The 17,477-nt window shown below is 36.1% G+C and overlaps 1 protein-coding gene across 20 annotated transcripts in view; it reads right to left on the bottom strand.

Moving 5' to 3' along the window:
* The window catches only part of Adgrl3 (adhesion G protein-coupled receptor L3), a 492,285-nt gene extending 475,256 nt beyond the window's left edge, over nucleotides 1-17,029 (bottom strand). For 11 of the 20 annotated variants that reach the window (XM_032916807.1, XM_032916818.1, XM_032916798.1 and 8 more), the window contains exon 1: nucleotides 16,849-17,029. In XM_032916807.1, coding sequence (XP_032772698.1) covers nucleotides 16,849-16,903 — 55 coding nt within the window. In that variant the 5' untranslated portion in view covers nucleotides 16,904-17,029. The remainder of the gene's footprint in view (nucleotides 1-16,848) is intronic. The other 9 variants (XM_032916815.1, XM_032916808.1, XM_032916817.1 and 6 more) reach the window with 1 other exon arrangement.
* Nucleotides 17,030-17,477: the final 448 nt, after the last annotated feature.

The raw sequence follows: 17,477 nt of genomic DNA on the forward strand, positions 1-17,477 counted from the left end.
TTCTATTTCTTCTCTGGATTTTTAAAGAGAAAGGGAATTTTTTCAAAGTCTTGATGAAAAATATGGCGAACACGTGGCATGAACATGTTCGGTTCTTAGCAACCTTCTCTTTTCGCCTTCGGTCTCCTACATATGCATTCGAAACTATGGTTTCTGAAACTTGTATATAAAGTTTCAAGATGGCTACCAGATAAGTTAGATGAGGCAATAAGGAAACGTATGTACAGCGTGCTTCTTTTTAACCTTTGCAGAAACATGAGTTTCATTCTAATTATTAAAGCATCACATAACTGATAAAGAGCCATTGGTTTAAAGTGGTGTGTCTGCGGTTTTCAAGTTTGAGTTGCTTAAGTCATGAATGATATTTACTATTCATTATAAAGTCACCGATTTCTTGCTTGATTGCTGCCATTTATCATTTCTAAGGTAGCTGCTTTCCCCACTTAAGAACTTCCCTTCTGCCTTCCTGGTGGATCATCTCCAGACACTGGACAGAGGAGATATGAAGATTATTAATGTGTAGTATAGTGGACTGGTGAGATTATTCATGTCGTGGCTATGCTTTGCCTGTCAATTTAAGGATGTCTTTCTAGGATAGTTTCATGATGCTGTTTGCATGTCGACGGAAACCAGAAAAACTAAAAGAAAATTAAGGGTCTTAAAGAACTAAACTGCTCTTGAAGGCAGTGTTGGCATTTTTATTTTATGTGTAGAATATAAAATTGAAATGAGCACTAGAGGGAAATGTGGTATCCAGTTCTGTAGTTGAGTGGAAGAATCAGGAAGTTTGTGAGTTCGTAACCCGATCAGAGGACATGGAAAGGATCATTTCCAAATTAAAAAGGAAGAAGGGAATGAAAAAGGAAGAAAAGGTGGTTAGTGGGAATGATGGGCAGAAAATATGAGAACTGGTTGAAATACATGTTCATAAATCAACACTGACTTGTAAAACACATGCAAGCAACATAATGCACACAGAGCAGTTTCTAGAACATATGTAGGAGGAACATGTATGTGTACACAAATGCATATATGCGTGTAACAACAATTGGTGAAAAAACTCTGCCATGAGTTTTCAAGAGAACAAGAAAGACTGTCTGGGAGCGTATGCTGTGAGGGAAGGAGAGAGGGAAATGATATAATTATATTATGATTTCAAAAAGAAATCAAATAAGAAATTTGAACAGATGCCCACTGTTTCCAAAGAAGTGTGATCATTCCTGCTTTCCTTTCTCCTCAGGATAGCCAATTACTTAGCTGCTTCTTCTAAACAAATTTCAGTCGTCGCCTTGAGCTTCAAGCTGAATAAAACAGTAGGCTGTGAAGCAATGGTTATGATCTTTCTGAGAGGACTTCAAAGGCAGTGAGGTAAGAGAGACTACCTGGGTTCGAAGCGAATCACTTTTCCCAAACTAAGGATGCCTCATGCAGACCACTCATTTCTGGGTTTTTAGGCTATCCTTCACAGTGTCCTTTTATTAGTTAAGTAAGTATGAGGCATATAGAATTTACAGTGTATTATACTGAAGCTATCATGGCAACCTGTACGCTCTTTGTCCCTCATTGTCATCTCCTGGAAGTACCACACATGAACTCTCACTCTGCCTACTGCCTAGCCCTTTCCTCAAACTATCGGCTTTGAGGGAAGTTGTCTACTTGTCAAGTGCACACTGGTTTCTCATTTTGGTTTCCCCGCAAATCCTCCAGGTGTTCCCTACATATCTGAATGCATCATCGAAAGCCCTCATATTCTCTCCTACTTTCTTCTAAAATTTCCTTTCATCCTGTATTAATTTGATCCTCAAGGTTCAAGGAAAAAAAAAACCTGCTCCCTCCCCCCAACTAAACTAGAAGGTTTCTGATTATAAATTCTACGATTTCCATCACGTGCTGCCTCAACCTCAGAACACTGTTTTCATTGTTTTGATTCTAGCTCAGCTCAGAGGTCTAGGGAATGAAGCAAGGAAGTATGAACGTGTCATAAAAGTGCCTAGGAAAGAAGCATGTAAGAAAGCATTGTGAGATCTTGGCTTGAATTTCCCCTCAGTCGACCATCTGACAGTCTGACAGTATCTTTGCATCTGTAGCGGGATGAGTTTGATCTGTCTTTTTTTTTTTCTTTCAAACTTTACAGTTGCTCAAAATAATGGTGTTTTTAGCAGTTAGTAACTTGTCAAGAACATTCCTGTACTAGTCTGAGCAGTACTATGTAGCTAACAGGAAATCGCTTACCGAATATTAAAAAGTATATGTTGAAGTAGATGGAATAGCAATCGTTACTTGATCCTGAATTTGCCTCTTTCTCCCCACTGGGGCTTTGCTTTCATTTTAGTTTTTGTGAAAACAAAGTGTTTGTTTGTTTGTTTGTTTGTTTGTTTGTTTTGTCTCTAAACCTGAAAGATACTTGTTCTCCAGCACCATAGTATCACACATATGAAAGGTTAACTTTTCCTCACGTTCTTTCTAAGGCATATGCAATTGCTGCATGATTTCTCTACAGGCCTCATAGTAATATCTAAACGTAGTCACAAAAGCACCTGACTAAGGTTGCCCAGAGTGGAAATTTCTTTTGACATATAGAAATCTGTTTTAATTCTATATGTTTAAAGATAAGAGTTCAGTGATGATGACTTGTCCTCCATTGTTATGATGAAGCAACTTTTACAGCAATCCTGAGCGAGTCTGTGCCCGTCTAACTCACTGGATTCTCTCTAGACAGAATCATTCCATCCAGAATAGATACACCCTGTGTGGGGAAAAGAACTATTTGCCTTTCAGAACCATTCCCGGACACTTCTCAACAACTTAGCTTTGCACAATGAAATGAAACAAAATAACCATTTGACTAAGGACACAGGCAAAAGAAGTTGCAAAAGTCCTGTAAGACAGGAAAATAGTGGCAAGGTCCCACACTTCTCTGTAAATGAAGCTAGAGGCGAGATTAATTTGGGGTGCTGGAAGGTAACTTTTAGAAACTATTTTTTTAGCTTGCCTTCTGGTATTATACTTTAATGCAATAAGGTATGTAAATAAGGAGAGATTACAACTTACTATATCAACTGTCTAAGTTGCAGCGCTACAACACAAACCTCAAAACCCTCGTGAACAGGAGTAAGTGGGCAAATTCTGTTAATAAATTTCATTTATACATTTGGCTCTGCCCCAAAAGACAGATTTATTTTCATTCAAATTAAACAAAAATGCTTATTACGTATCTTACTCATTAAAGGAATGGCATCTAACTGTAAATGTTTCTTTTCCAACTAAAAACACCTGCTCTTTGCAAACAAAACACAAACAGATTGTAATTCGTGGTTAAAAAGAGGAAAAAGATTTCAAGCTTTGGAATGTTTTTTCTCTTTCTAGAATCCTGATTTCTTTCATCTGCTACCCTCTTCAGGAATAATAATTAATTTTTAATGCTATGGAAGCCGTGTAAATAATCATATATGATATGATATATGTATGTGTATATATGATATATACATATATAATTATTTCTCTAAGATTCTGGCCAGCTGTGGTACTCTTCTTCAATCATACTGCCATTGAGCCTTGATGTGTGGGCAAAATGAGCAGAAACGATGCATGTATTCACAGATGCAGCCTCGTTAGTCAGTTCTGTCTCTCTGTTAAATCAAGGCTGGCATCTCTGAGAATAGTTGAGAAGAATACAGATATTGTCATTGTCCGTCTTTTTTTTTTTTAAACCTAAGGTAGCAAGAGATTTTTGCCACCTGCATCTCACCCTCATGGTTGCCACAATCACAAAACGAGTATCTAAGTGCCAGTTAACAATATGACAGATATGCTAACGAGCTAAAATGTCACACTGATTGATTACGTCATGTTTGCGGTACATTCATACTATTATTATTGGACACATATGTTTAAAATTGATTCATATATATCTATATCTATATCTATCTATCTGTCTATCTATATCTATCTATCTATCTCTATATCTATATCGATATCTATATCTATATTTATATAGACATAGGCTGATGTCTATAAGAAGGTGAGGGCTGGCACAGGTCAACTCGAGGTCTGTAATTGGACAGTAAAAAGTAAGGTGGGGACAACATTTTTGTAAGGTGGGAGGGAAGAGGAGAGAAGGAGAACCAAGATGGAGGCAGAGAAGGATGACCCAGATCTGGATGGCCTCAAGTTGACATAGGCAGTTAGGAACATTTCTTAAGGGATGGATTTCTATAGGTCAACTTTTCTTATCTAGGTGGGAGGATTATATCTTTATCAATTGGTTGTGAGTTTATTGTGTGGACATATTATGGATTGAGAACTTAACATATAAATCTGAGTGCTACATGACAGCTTAGTGAGTCTTGATTTTAACGGGTTGTTGGGAGTTTATACCGTAACTATTAGGGAGCGGATGCTGGAAACATAAACAGAGCAGTGGCAGGAGTTATGAGAGGGTAGCCACCACTGGGACCAGGGGGTGGATGCTGGAAATGTGAACTGAGTCCACAGTAAGAGAGACACGAGATAGACGGTCTGTGTATGAAACTGGCATGGCAGTGACCTGCCTTGGAAACTAGATGGGGAGAGAGAGGGCTGCAGGGCACAGAGAGTAGCTGACGGCCGTGTGAGATGGAATGGAGCTTAGAGGGTTGAGATGCTCTGCTGACTGAGATGGAAATATCCCGCAGATGCCATGAGGCCCTATGGTGCAGGCACTAGCATGGGATAGAAGATTCCATTTTTAAATAATTACTGCAACGTGTGTGTGTGTGTGTGTGTGTGTGTGTGTGTGTGTGTGTGTGTGTGCAGGGTCTCAATGCAAGGCACCCAACAACAATCCATAACCTATACAACAAAGAACAATGCTATATCACAGTGATTCCAAGTACCAGTTCCTTGCGAAGGCTCTAAAGGGCCTCTTTTAAGCTATTGTGTAGGGTTCCCGGAGGGAGCCGCTTATCAGCCAGTTACTTCAAATTTTATCTACAGAATAAAATCATTTGCCCTTAACATTCTGCATGGTCTCACCACCTTCACTATTGGAGGTAGGAGGGAAAGAGGAGCAAAACAGATGACTGTTAAATCGCGCCATTGTTGACTTTTAAGGAGTGCTCCAGTAAAGAGTACTCTCGATCTAATTCGGGTAATATTTATAACTGCTATTTCTGTGGTGCCTCTAACAGCTCGGAGAGAATTGGCAATGTGTGAAAGCAGACTGCGTGTTCTTTTTATAAGTATGGGAGTTGTTGGTTTTTTTCCCACCTACATGATTTAATCGTATCTGGATCATTTTTCCTCCTGTCATCTGTTATTCTCTGATGCAACAACAAAATCAATCTGTTTTAAAGTCATCTAAGTCCAAGAGGAAAAGAATGAAACGGCGCAGAATGCCACTGTAATGTTTTCGTGTTGTTTTCTTTTTGTTTGTTCAGTTCAACGATATCTCAAAGTCAGCCGATAGAATTTAGCCCTATTAACGTCATATATGGCGAATGATATCAAAATGAGACTACAGCTGCCACTTGCTATTTGGTGTCCTCAAGATAGGAAGAAGAGTGAAGACGGGAACTTTTACTGGGTCTCCAGTCTAATTAAAAGCCACAGCTTTGTAATCTGAACAGCTTTTCAACACTCTTTAGGACTGTTTCAAATGCTGAGCTAAGCTTAAGATGTTCATTAGTGACTCATTAAAGACTTAGCTACAGTCCAGTGGGTGAGTCTTGAATATAACGATGGACCGAATGTGTGTGCAAATGTGTAGACACGTAATTAAGAGAAATTGTCACATTCGGGGGATTAAGAATATACAATGTGGTCTTTGAAAAATGCTGTTGAAAGCAAGTGACCCCTGGATGGTGCTGTATTTTAAATTTTGCTTACTTTCCAAGTCATTTGTTTTTCCTTTTAATTCCTAAAGGTATTTTTTAATGAGCTCACTCTCTCAGGATCAAATGCGTAAGGTTGTGTGTAAGGCCATTTCTATACATCATTTTATTTAGTCTTCAGACTATAACAGAGTTGTCCTAATTACCCCTTTAACCGATAACGACGGCGCTGTGATTTAAGCTGGTTCAGATAATGTATCTCGAACACAATGCAATCTGAACCAGAGTCGAAAGCTAGAGACCTTCAGAAAGCATTCAACAGAACACTGCAGATTGCAACACGAAACCAGCTTAGACTAATCAATATATAAGCTCTATTTTGAGGCTCCATGGAAGCTGCATTTTGTGTATAGGCTGATATCTTTCCCAGTTCCATAAAGGAGGGGAACTAGTCGCAGCCAGCTGGTGTTAGCCATGTCTTATCTTTAGCTCTCATTCCTTTCTTCCCAAGTAATGTTTTTCCTACATGGTAAACACAACAGGCTGAAACCAAAAAGGTACCCAGGAATGCGTTCCATCCTGAGGTTTGAATCTCAGTTTTTCTGCTGGATCCTCTCTCTTTGCTTTTTTGTACAATGACGGGTGCAAAGTGACACAAAAGGACACTAGCATGCAATAAATACCTTTGGTGGAAAAACATAAAATTATGAATTTGCATTGTTTTCTTGAGGTAAGCTAAAGAGATACTGATATAATTTCCTCCTGCAGTTTCAGCCTCAGGATCGTATGTTAAAAGGTTTAAATTCATGGAGCTGTTGATGCTGTATCTTACATTCTCTCTACTTCTCTTTCCTTGTGTGTCTCTATGTTCTTCCAGTTTCCCCCTCTATTTTTCTCGGACTCTCCTATTCTTCGTTTTCTTCATTATGCTCCCTCTGCCATGATGTTCTAGTTCACTTGTACCCAAAGCAATGGATCCAACCAAATTTGAATTAAATCCTCTGAGCTAAAAATAAATCCCTTTTCCTGTATAATTTATGTGTCAGGTATTAGTCACAGTCACAGAAACATGAAGGAATTCAATAGGTTGCAAGACATGATAGAGAAGAAAGCGTCTATGGAAGTAAGATTGTTAACCTAATAGTTCAACTTTAAAATAATGGGTAATAAAATTCTAATTAACAAAAGAGAAGATTTTGAAAATCAAGAAGGAAAACCATTTAGTCTCTGACAAAAGAAGATACTTTGGGGAACATGGATATAAACATTCAGCGTTATTCAACAAATGTTATTCAACATTTTCCTAGGAAAGAGGAATTGGAAGGTATGTAAAAAAATCAATGTATTATCTCACAGTCCAAGACTCCTCAGAATGGAACTTCAATAACTGCCAATTTAAATACTGTCATCATAGACATGTCATCCTTAAATGATGAATTCTCTTATGAATCAACTACATAAGTAAAATTGGGGGAGAGAAAAACATGCAGAATTCAAAATACATTAAAATTGTTACGACTCCACTGGTTCTATCTAAGCAAAACCTCTCAGAATAGTCAGTCTTAAAAACACATTAAACTTGTATCCTCTGTAACAGGAATGTCGTCTGTTGTCTTTTAAAAAATTATGTCTATTAAGCATTTATAATTAAATGTGAGAGAAAAACCCAACTTATAATCAGGAAATCAATAATTCCTTTTCAACGGACATATGAGAAGCCGTTGCAGATGGCGGACCTGACCAAAATGCCAACAAGTGCTGTGACTCCACCAGATGCGCTATGTGAGAACTGTGCAAGACCTACAGACAGGAAAATCCACATGAACCCTGGAAACGTCGACCTGATACTCCCCTTTGCTACAGTGCTGTGGTCCTTCGAAATGCTACACAGAAGTATCAGAGGGCTCGTTATTTCCATTCCTACACAGATGTCAGAGAGAAAGGAGAAGACACCCAAATAAAGCATGCTACATGGATGTTCAGGCAAGAATGGGGGTAAGCAACTAAGGAATGGAACAGTTTACATGCCCACCAGCTGAAAGGTATGCTGTAGTGTATGCCTACAGTGGCGTATTATTATGAAATAAAAAATAATTAAGTCATTATACATGTTAAATATGAGTAACTTTGGAGGGGCCAAGGGGGAAAACAATCACAAAGGGCATGAATTACCATGAACAATTTCTATGAAATTGGGAAAGAATAACCCATTAGGAGGGAAAATAGATTTTCTGGCTTCCAAGGTCAAAATGGTATGAGGCATGGGGATGATGTTATCAGGCAAGGTCTTCTTTTAGAAATACTTATGATAATGAGATAAAAGTCAACTAGGACAACTGACAGATCACTTATATATACTGAACTTTAAGCTAGTTCAATGGTATGCAAAATTTAGTCAATTAAAAACCAATCACCTTGTGTTATGTGTTTTTGAAAGAGATAATATAATATTAAATATGTCCGGGTTTTAAAACATACATTCTTTTCATGAACTGATGTCTTAGTCCTTTATCATGAAAGTTCTCTCTCTATATATATAAAATTATACTCATGATTCTGAACCTGAGTTTTCTTTCATAGAAATAGTAGTAGAGCTTAGGGCCCACTAAGTCTAAGAAAATCCATCCAGACTGTCCATCAGATCCTTCCTTCACAAGACTTGTTCACCCTCCCAGTGGATTGTTTCATCAAGCCCTTTCACAATACTGTGCCACCAAATGGGGTCTTTCCATAATGGTGAGTGGGTTTTTTTCCCTCAAGACACTCCAGAAAATTTTTGGAATACTTAGAACGAGGGAAATGGCTCAGTTAACAGACTGCATACTGTGGTGGGCATGGAGACCTGAGCGAATTCTCACAATCCATAGGCACTGATTGTGGTGATGTGTATTTGCATCCTAGCTCTAGGCAGGTGCAGACACATGGGACTCTGAGGTGTCAGTTCAGCCATCTTTGCTCTAAGGAGGTGGAGACGCATGTGAGGTGTCAGCTCAGTCTGCTTGGTGATCCCTTTGTCATTTAGAAATGCTATCTAAAATGGAATAAATACAACAAGAAAAAACTGCAGAGGAGAGGCACCCACTCACACATGAAGACACACACATACATGTGAGGGTCATCTTTAAAAGCCGTTATCTGTTTGGAATGCAGTACATCCATAGCCTGACTCAACCAACACCTTTGTTTATATTTTTAATTTTTGTTTTGTTTTAATGGAGATAAAGTGAGATAATTCAAAGATACATTGTTTCAGAAAATTTATGTTATATAACTAAGAAAAACAATGTCCCCTTCAACTCTTAATTTCCACCTCGCTTTGTCAGTCTGTTCTTAGGTATGTGATTTTCTAGGTGCCTATTCACAACTTTATGAGTCAAAGTTAATCTGCAGCTCAGGTTTATGGGTCTGAGGTTTACAACTTATAAACTTGCTGACTCTGAAGATTCTATTTAAAGTATTCCATATTCTGTTTATAAAGATACCTTGTACATAGGCAAACACATTACCACTCATCTTTTGGGTTTATTAATTTATTCATTCTTTAAAATTTTACATATCTGATATCGTTTGTGCTGTGTGTATAACCAGATATACTCATGTAAGACTTTATATGAAATTAAGCTTACCTAAACTATTATATGAAAAAAATCTAGCTAGATTGATTGGAAAATATTTAATAATTTTGCCACACTCTAGCTTTTCTTCACATGTCTGATTTATAATTCCAGAAGTATTCAAGAGCTTTCTTCATTTGTGTTACTGAGTTTTACTATCCTGAGAGTTTTTCAAAAACAGGATTTTTTCTCTTTATGCATGCACGTGCGCGAGCACACACACACACACACACACACACACACACACACATACACATACACACACATACTGTGTATTTGTGTTATAAAAACAGTAAGGTCTCTCACTAATTTTGAGGAAAACTTACTATACTCTTCTTCCTCCTTCTCTTCCTCCTCCTCATTATCAATTATTTTGCTATATCGTCTCATGGGGACAGGCTGGCCTCAAGTCCACTATGTAGCTATGGGATACCTTGAATTTCTGATTACTCAGTCTCTACTTTTGGAATGCTGCGATGACAGACATGTTCTACCAACTCCGTGTATTATATGATCTTAGCACCGTTCCCAGGGCCTTGTGCATATTAGGAAGCAATCAGGCCTTTAAGCTATATCCCAGCCCCAAGTGTAGTATCTTGACTTTTCTGAATACATTATACTGCAGAAAATAATGTTGCAATGTTGAATATTTATTTTTTGTACTCCTTATGTGTTATTAGTTATTACAACAGGCCAAATTTGTGAGCCATTCCACACAAATTGTAGCGAGCAGAGCAAAATTCTACTTTTCATGTATTCCAATCCTTCTAAGGCATTCATTAGGCCATAAAATGTTAACTATTTTAATTTTTTCAAATTGTGTCTGGTCTAAGGCATACACTGCCATGTATCTTTACAATGCTACTGATAACAGTAACATGGCTATGTTCTTAAGTACTAAACCATAAGATATGAATTAAAAAGTCTTGGTGTTTTCAGTTCGTAGAATAACTTTAATTTTTGAAATAAGACCAAATGTGTAAGATTTAATGTTAATTTAAAATGGGCAATATAAACCAAATATTCTAATTAAAACTATTTTCACTCATGCATGAAAACCCCTAAGACCACTTATTGCTATGTCTAGGAATAAGATTTTTTTTATTCATTTTCAGCCCCACCCCTCAAGATGCCAAACAAATAAATAACGTGAGTATGGTCTTGGGATGTAACTGATAATATTCAACTGAAATTCAAGGCATTCATATTCACACAAACTGTATGTAGATAAAACAGGAAGCAAATCAGAAGTCCTTTTTCCTGTTTTCGTGTGAAGATCTTTGATTACTCTGAGAATGCAGTTAATGTATTTCTCATAGAGATTCTCAACTAGACTAGCTTACCGGACCAAACACTTTATATTTTCAATAGGTTTTCTTTGACAGAAAAATATAAACAAACAACCAAAAGCCTCATCCCACTATTTCCATCAATTTGACAAAATTTCAGTAAAAGCAGAATAAGTAAAATAAAAATGCAATTAGAAGTGAAATATAAAGTTAAACCTTAATTTATCAGTTAAAAACCTGGAGAAAATAGAACCAATTCCCTCTTCTTTTGAAGGCTGCCTCCTTCTGAATGATTACACAATTAAACAAAGGGTCTCTCATTTCAAAGCAGGTCATTGTTGCTATTGAATATCAACTATTTGATTGCCTGTTAAGAAATAGTTTGCTAATCAGAAACGTATGTAATATGTAATATGGCTGCTTACATAAAATTGCCAATGTGAGCAGCATTCTAATACTGACAAAGGAAAAAAAAAGGAATGGCAATTAAAAAGAGGGAACCAATGGCTATTATATTGAAATATTTTATAATTCAATCAACATTAAATACACAATTGCAGTCATGTTCCACCCCCAGACTCAAGAAATTAAAATAAGATATATTTCAATTCCACAAAGTTGTCATAATATTTAAAATTTGAGTATAAGAGAGTGCTATTTTGCTTTTAACATGGACACATTCCTTATAGATTATCACTACAGAAAAACCACACGTAACCTAGCCCCAGGTACAAATGCAAACTGTAAAGTCTTTTCAATTGTCAAACTCCACATAGATAGTTTTAAATAAACTGCTCTTAACAAAACACGGTGCTAGGATCATACCAATATTTAACATTTGGCTATTATAGAAAGCATAGTGGCTTACAATATATATATATTTTCAAATTCTTTAAAAAATGACTACTATGGAATATATTCGATGCATTAGCATTGCCCTCACATACCAATATCATGACATGCATTTTTGTGTACAATGGATTTGACTATAAAGTACTTTTGCTACTCTTACAAATCACCTATGCTGGCAATATAAATATTTCAAGGACGATTAACCTCTAAAAATAGCAAAGTGAAGCAGAGCTCAGAAGTCAACCTGATGCCTTCACAGAATAAGACACATCTTCACAGACAAAATATGTAGTAAAAGGTAATTTGCACTCATCAAATTTGTACTTTATAGTAATTTAAAATGTTGAAATTAATAGAAGCACTATATAATGTTAAGTATAATACACCTATAAAATTTATTTTTATATAAATAAAACGTATAAAACATAAATAAATATATACACAATGGATCAATTTTTGTTCTTATTAAGCGCTATTCATTATAATTAACTTGGAGATAATGTAACACATTAGCCTAAGTCCGTAAATATATAACTAGAGTTCTTCTTTATGTTAAAAAAACAATACATAGACTTGTAGGACAAAACCATGCAAGAGGTTCATCTAAAGTTTTTAAATCCTTTTCTCTCTCTGTGAAGGCGCTATAAAATACAATTTCCTGTTCATCATGCTATGCTGATTGATCACATTTTCCATCTTCTTGGTTGCGAGTCAGTATAATTAGAAGGAAAGTCTGAATAAATTGGTGAGTAGCTAAAATATCTTAGCACCACGGTCCCCTTTTGAAACCTCAAACCATTGGCACTTGAAAGTCGTTACAGATCAGAACAGGATAGCCTACTTTAAGGTCTCACATTAGACTTTGATGTGCTCTAACTGTCAATCAGAAGGAGTCCCAGGAGCTGGGGTAGTGATATAATCCTGTAATCTATGTTACTGGAAAAGCTGTAGCAAAGAGATTGCAAATTCCTGTGCAATTCATACTCTGTCTGAAAGCACATTGTTAAGTGCTGGGGAACTTGTGTGTGCTTCATTGACTCAAGATCAATAAGTCATAGGAAAATGATGGAAGATTGATGACGTGACCGTTTCTGTGCCTATCCAGATCACTAACGACCTGGAAGTAGAAAGAGCACGGTCAATGTCCTAGTTCATTCTCGCTTTGAAAAAGCCCCAGCCACCCACATTACTGCTAGTTTTGATTCTCCAATTTTCCTTTTTCTGGACTAAATCTATAAATGACACAAAATAGACTTATTTTGATGCAACCCTTGAAAAGCCAAGAACTTTACATCACTTTTCAACTTCTTTCAGTCTTGCACTAGGACAGATAGATGTCTGATGGCTCTTGAGGAAGGGGACAATCATGGAAAACAGAAAAGGAGAAATACAGAGGTGCACAGAGACACAGACTGTGGACAGATAACATACAACCAACACGTATATTCTGCATGCCCTGATTAGTTTTGTCTCCCTGTGAAAACATTTGCCACACAATGTGGAACAATGGAAAAAATATTCAACTAAGATCAACATTATAAGGGTTAGACTTTTATCTTAGTTCCTAATGTTATCTACTTGTAGATTACACAAGAATAGCCTATTGACAATTATTCTTTAACTATTCAATAAGTGATATATGTATCTCTACATATTGTAATATATTTTTTAAATTTATTAATTTTATTTATATGAGTACACTGTAGCTGCCTTCAGACACACCAGAAGAGGGCATCAGATCCCATTATAGATGGTTGTGAGCCACCATGTGGTTGCTGGGAAATGAACTCAGGACCTCTGAAAGAGCAGTCAGTGCTCTTAACCGCTGAGCTGTCTATCCAGCCCAAGGTCATATTTTTATCTAGATAATAACAATAATAGAATAATTTTGTATGCATGTAAATATTTTAGAATTTCATTGAAATCTTGAATCACAAGGTTCAAGTCAATACATTTTTTGTTTGTTGTTTGATTGTTTTCCCAAGACTCAGGTTAAAGGCAAGGATAATTCTGCACACTGCTTGCTTACTGCCTAGGGGTTTAGATTGACTTCAAGGTAAATAAGGGATAGAAAAATGATGGAAGATTTATGAAATGCCTACCACCACACTGGGAATTATACATTTATTATTTATCTGTTGCTAAATGGAATACTGTAAGAATTTTCATCTTCTAGAAGAAAACTGGATTTACAGATTTTTAAGGTTCTTTAAAGTTCCTGAGAGGCAGACATAGAAATCTTTTGCACATCTTTATTTCTGTATCTTTAGCATCGAGCACAGATATTAACTAGTTTGCTGAGAAGAAGAGTAGCAGAGGTAATAAGTGGCAGAGCTGACTCTTTTTCAACATTTATTTCTGACTTTAAAAACCTAATCAGTCTGCTCTGAATTTAGACAGGCAGGTGATTGGAATGTCTGCCTCACTTGCTCTCGAATTTCCAAGACACTGTATGTTACGAGGAGTGCCTTGATTGAAATTGGGTTCAGCTGGCAGAAGGACCTGCGCCAATGAAGAAGATTTTTGTTCAGAATTTCCTGGTTGTTGTTCATACCAGTCGAGGGACTTTGCCATTCAGCCCTTCCGTAAATAATTTATAACAAATGACGATGATAATAACAGGTCATGGTAACAAACCCATGGAAGTGTTGTGAGGAAGACCTGAATCAAATAATCTTATGTTTGAGGCCACCAAAGCAGAAGGCATTGCAACTGATTATTTGCTCTGAAGATGGGACTTCCAATCAAGATACTATTGAGAAAGTGGATTCCGTTTTTCTAAAGGGCAACTTCACTGGACATCAGAGGAGGTAACACAAATCAATGTGTTTGGGGGAGAAAAACAGATTTTACTAAGTAACATACATTTTAGTTCTTCCCTTTGATGGTTCAAATTATGTAGCATTTCATTGAGCCTGGATTGGCAGGAACACTAATAATTTCTGTTCTGTTACATGTGTGCTCTAATTCGTGGTTCATTTCTTCATTTATGAGCACCTGGATATCAAAACTGATTATTAAAGTCCTTTCTTTTCTACCAAGTTGGAAAGGGCATCACATAAACTAAAAGAATAAAGGAAGAAAAGATAAACTTATCCTTGGAAAATCTCAATATTACTTTGGGTGCTTTGGATAAACAATATTAAGGTACTTAGGTAGTCTAAATATAAAACAAGATAAATTTGGTTTTTAGTACAAACATAAAGGATATTAACAGTTTTTAAAGGTGTTTACTGCTCAGTTTCTGGTATTCTTTGTCTTTCTCTGTCTGCCTGTCTCTTCTCGCTTTGTCTATCTCTCTGTCTCTCAATCTATCTCTGTCTCTCCATCTCTCTGTTTCTCTGTCTCTCTGTGTCTCTGTCTCTGTCTCTCTGTCTCTCTCTGTCTCTGTCTCTCTGTCTCTCTGTCTCTCTGTCTCTCTGTCTCTCTCTCTCTGTGTATGTGTGTGTGTGTCTGTGTGTGTTTGTATTTGTTTGCCTAAGTACTCAATCAGATAAGAGGCCCTAGAACAAAGACCCTTGACCTACAGCTTGTCCATGTTTAGGGATGACTAGTACATAGAAGGTATATGTTTTAGAAATTAAAAATACTGATTATGAAATGAATCAATATTACATCACTATTTCTGCTATTTTAGCCAACCTCTAACACAGTCCTTTTACAGTGACTTTCTGAATATAAATAAATATGTATATTTATATATATATTGATATATGTACAAGTATAAATCTTTCTGAATATCAACATTAAATGAATCAACTCTCATTAACAGCGAATTCCACACTGACTCTATTACTAAAACAAAAATAAATTGTGGGACAGACATGATGTTCCAGGACATTAATGTATGAAGACTTGTTCTGTGGAGGCTGGATACTTCATATAGGTTGTTTGTTTAATCCTCAAATTAATATGATAAATATTTAATATTTTTAAGTAAAAAGTATCATCTAAATGACTTTATATGTATGGGTAATTAGAAAAAGAATCTGATTTTAGATAACTTCATTTTTTTTTAATATGTCTCACCAAATCTTAAGACTGTATAAGAGCTCTATCAGTACCTGGAAAGCATTAATAAATGACTGATTAACCGCCTTCTTTAAGACAAGGTGTTTCTGTGAGGATTTAACTTACAAGTTAGAAGCTCTTTCTGCCGTTTAGAGACTTTTTAAAGCTACGTATTCTGAATGCATTCACATTAGAGGAACACTTCAAAAGCCACAGAAGTTATTTTATCCTGTTTACACAGACAGCGTGCAACGCATGCGCCTATTTAAGAACTTGGGCTAGACTTAGAGACACTGCAGTCACAATGGATTTCAAAGGGCCAGTTCAAAACACCAATTGGCTAATGAAGCTGAAGATTCTTTTCAGGGGCTCAGTACCCTGCAGTATCCGGACACCGCCTAAGCAATGCCGTATAATTCTGTGTCCTCTTACTTTGCCATAAGAACCACGAGACTCTAGAGAGATTAACACATTTCAATGTAAAACCCATGTTAGGAGAAAACTTTAAACTGTAAAGGGGGACCTATATGAAATTTCAAATTCTAGTTTAACTTCAGGTGAAATTCAATAATTATTAAATTGTAAGTAGGACACAATGTAGATTATCTTCCCATATTGAATAAATACATAATCTAGAAAAAATTTTAAAGGTACATATTTTCTAAATTCTCTTAGTGAGGTAACTACATGAACAATAATTTCTGTAAAATTACCTTTTAATAAAAGTTGGCATGTTATTCGTTTTGTATTTAAGGTGTGTAATGAGAACGCCATGTTTCTAGTGAGTGATCACAGTTTGCATTCTGTGTATTAAAGGTTGTATATAGTAATAAACACCAAGCAAAAAGAAAGGATCGCTTCTTATGGGAAAGCAAATTCTGCTCTCTCCCAAATGCTCATTTCCTTACATAAAAGTGTTTTAAGAAAAAAAAGGGCCAACTAAATATATACTAAAGTATGTTATTAATGACCCAGGTGGTGTTTCATATTTTGGTAACTCAAAGCACAAAATATGCAGAAGCTCTATTTAAAATGAAAAAAGAAAAGTAGTCAAATCTTTTAGGTTACTTTCAAATTTCAGTGTGGTCTTTAAGAACTCCTACAGAAAAGCTGTAAAGTCATAGCTCAGGGTATATATTTTGGTAGTTACTGATATTAATATGAGGTAAGGAAAAGCTGTACCATCTCAAAGAGATGGTTTGCAAGAAAGGATCTGTTATGAGTAAACATGACTAACATACTAACTAAACATGAGAAGTCAACAGAACTTACCATGAACTACAGGTGCTAAAAGCATCATGAGGATGAACAGCTGAGGTGGACACATGGCTGTGTTCTCGGAGGAGAATGCCTCAAGAATGGCTGTTCTGAGGTGAAGCCAAATCGATATACTTCTGGCTCCTCTTCTGTATTCCAATATCAATGATTAAAAACCAAAAGCAAAAAAAAAAAGGAAAGAAAAATTCCTCTAAAATAAACACTGATTTCCCAAGTCAGACACCTGCAAATCAGAACAGAAGAAAAAAAGAAAGAAAAAAAAAGAAAGACTACGTTAAGCAATGAATATATTCACACGTTAGCTTCTTGAAAATTTTTTGTATTTTTTGCCTAAACATACTTCCCTCTTCTTCATTTTAATGAGCAGAGACATCATGAACAAAATGAATAAGCAATCTGAAAGACATTACTTATGAATTTATTACCAGTTTATATCCCAGCCTCAAGCTTGTGTGAAATAATTCTGTCTCTACTGGACAAATTAATTTTAATATTCTAATGTTAATATGCAAATACAGATATAGGGGGCTTGGTTTGTACAAATATTTCCCCAAATAAAATATTTGTTTAGTATTAGAATAAATATTTTCACTTATCACCATTTGTGTAGATTGCCTTTAAAA

Source organism: Rattus rattus, chromosome 11 (assembly GCF_011064425.1).
Source record: "Rattus rattus isolate New Zealand chromosome 11, Rrattus_CSIRO_v1, whole genome shotgun sequence".
Lineage (NCBI taxonomy): Eukaryota > Metazoa > Chordata > Mammalia > Rodentia > Muridae > Rattus > Rattus rattus.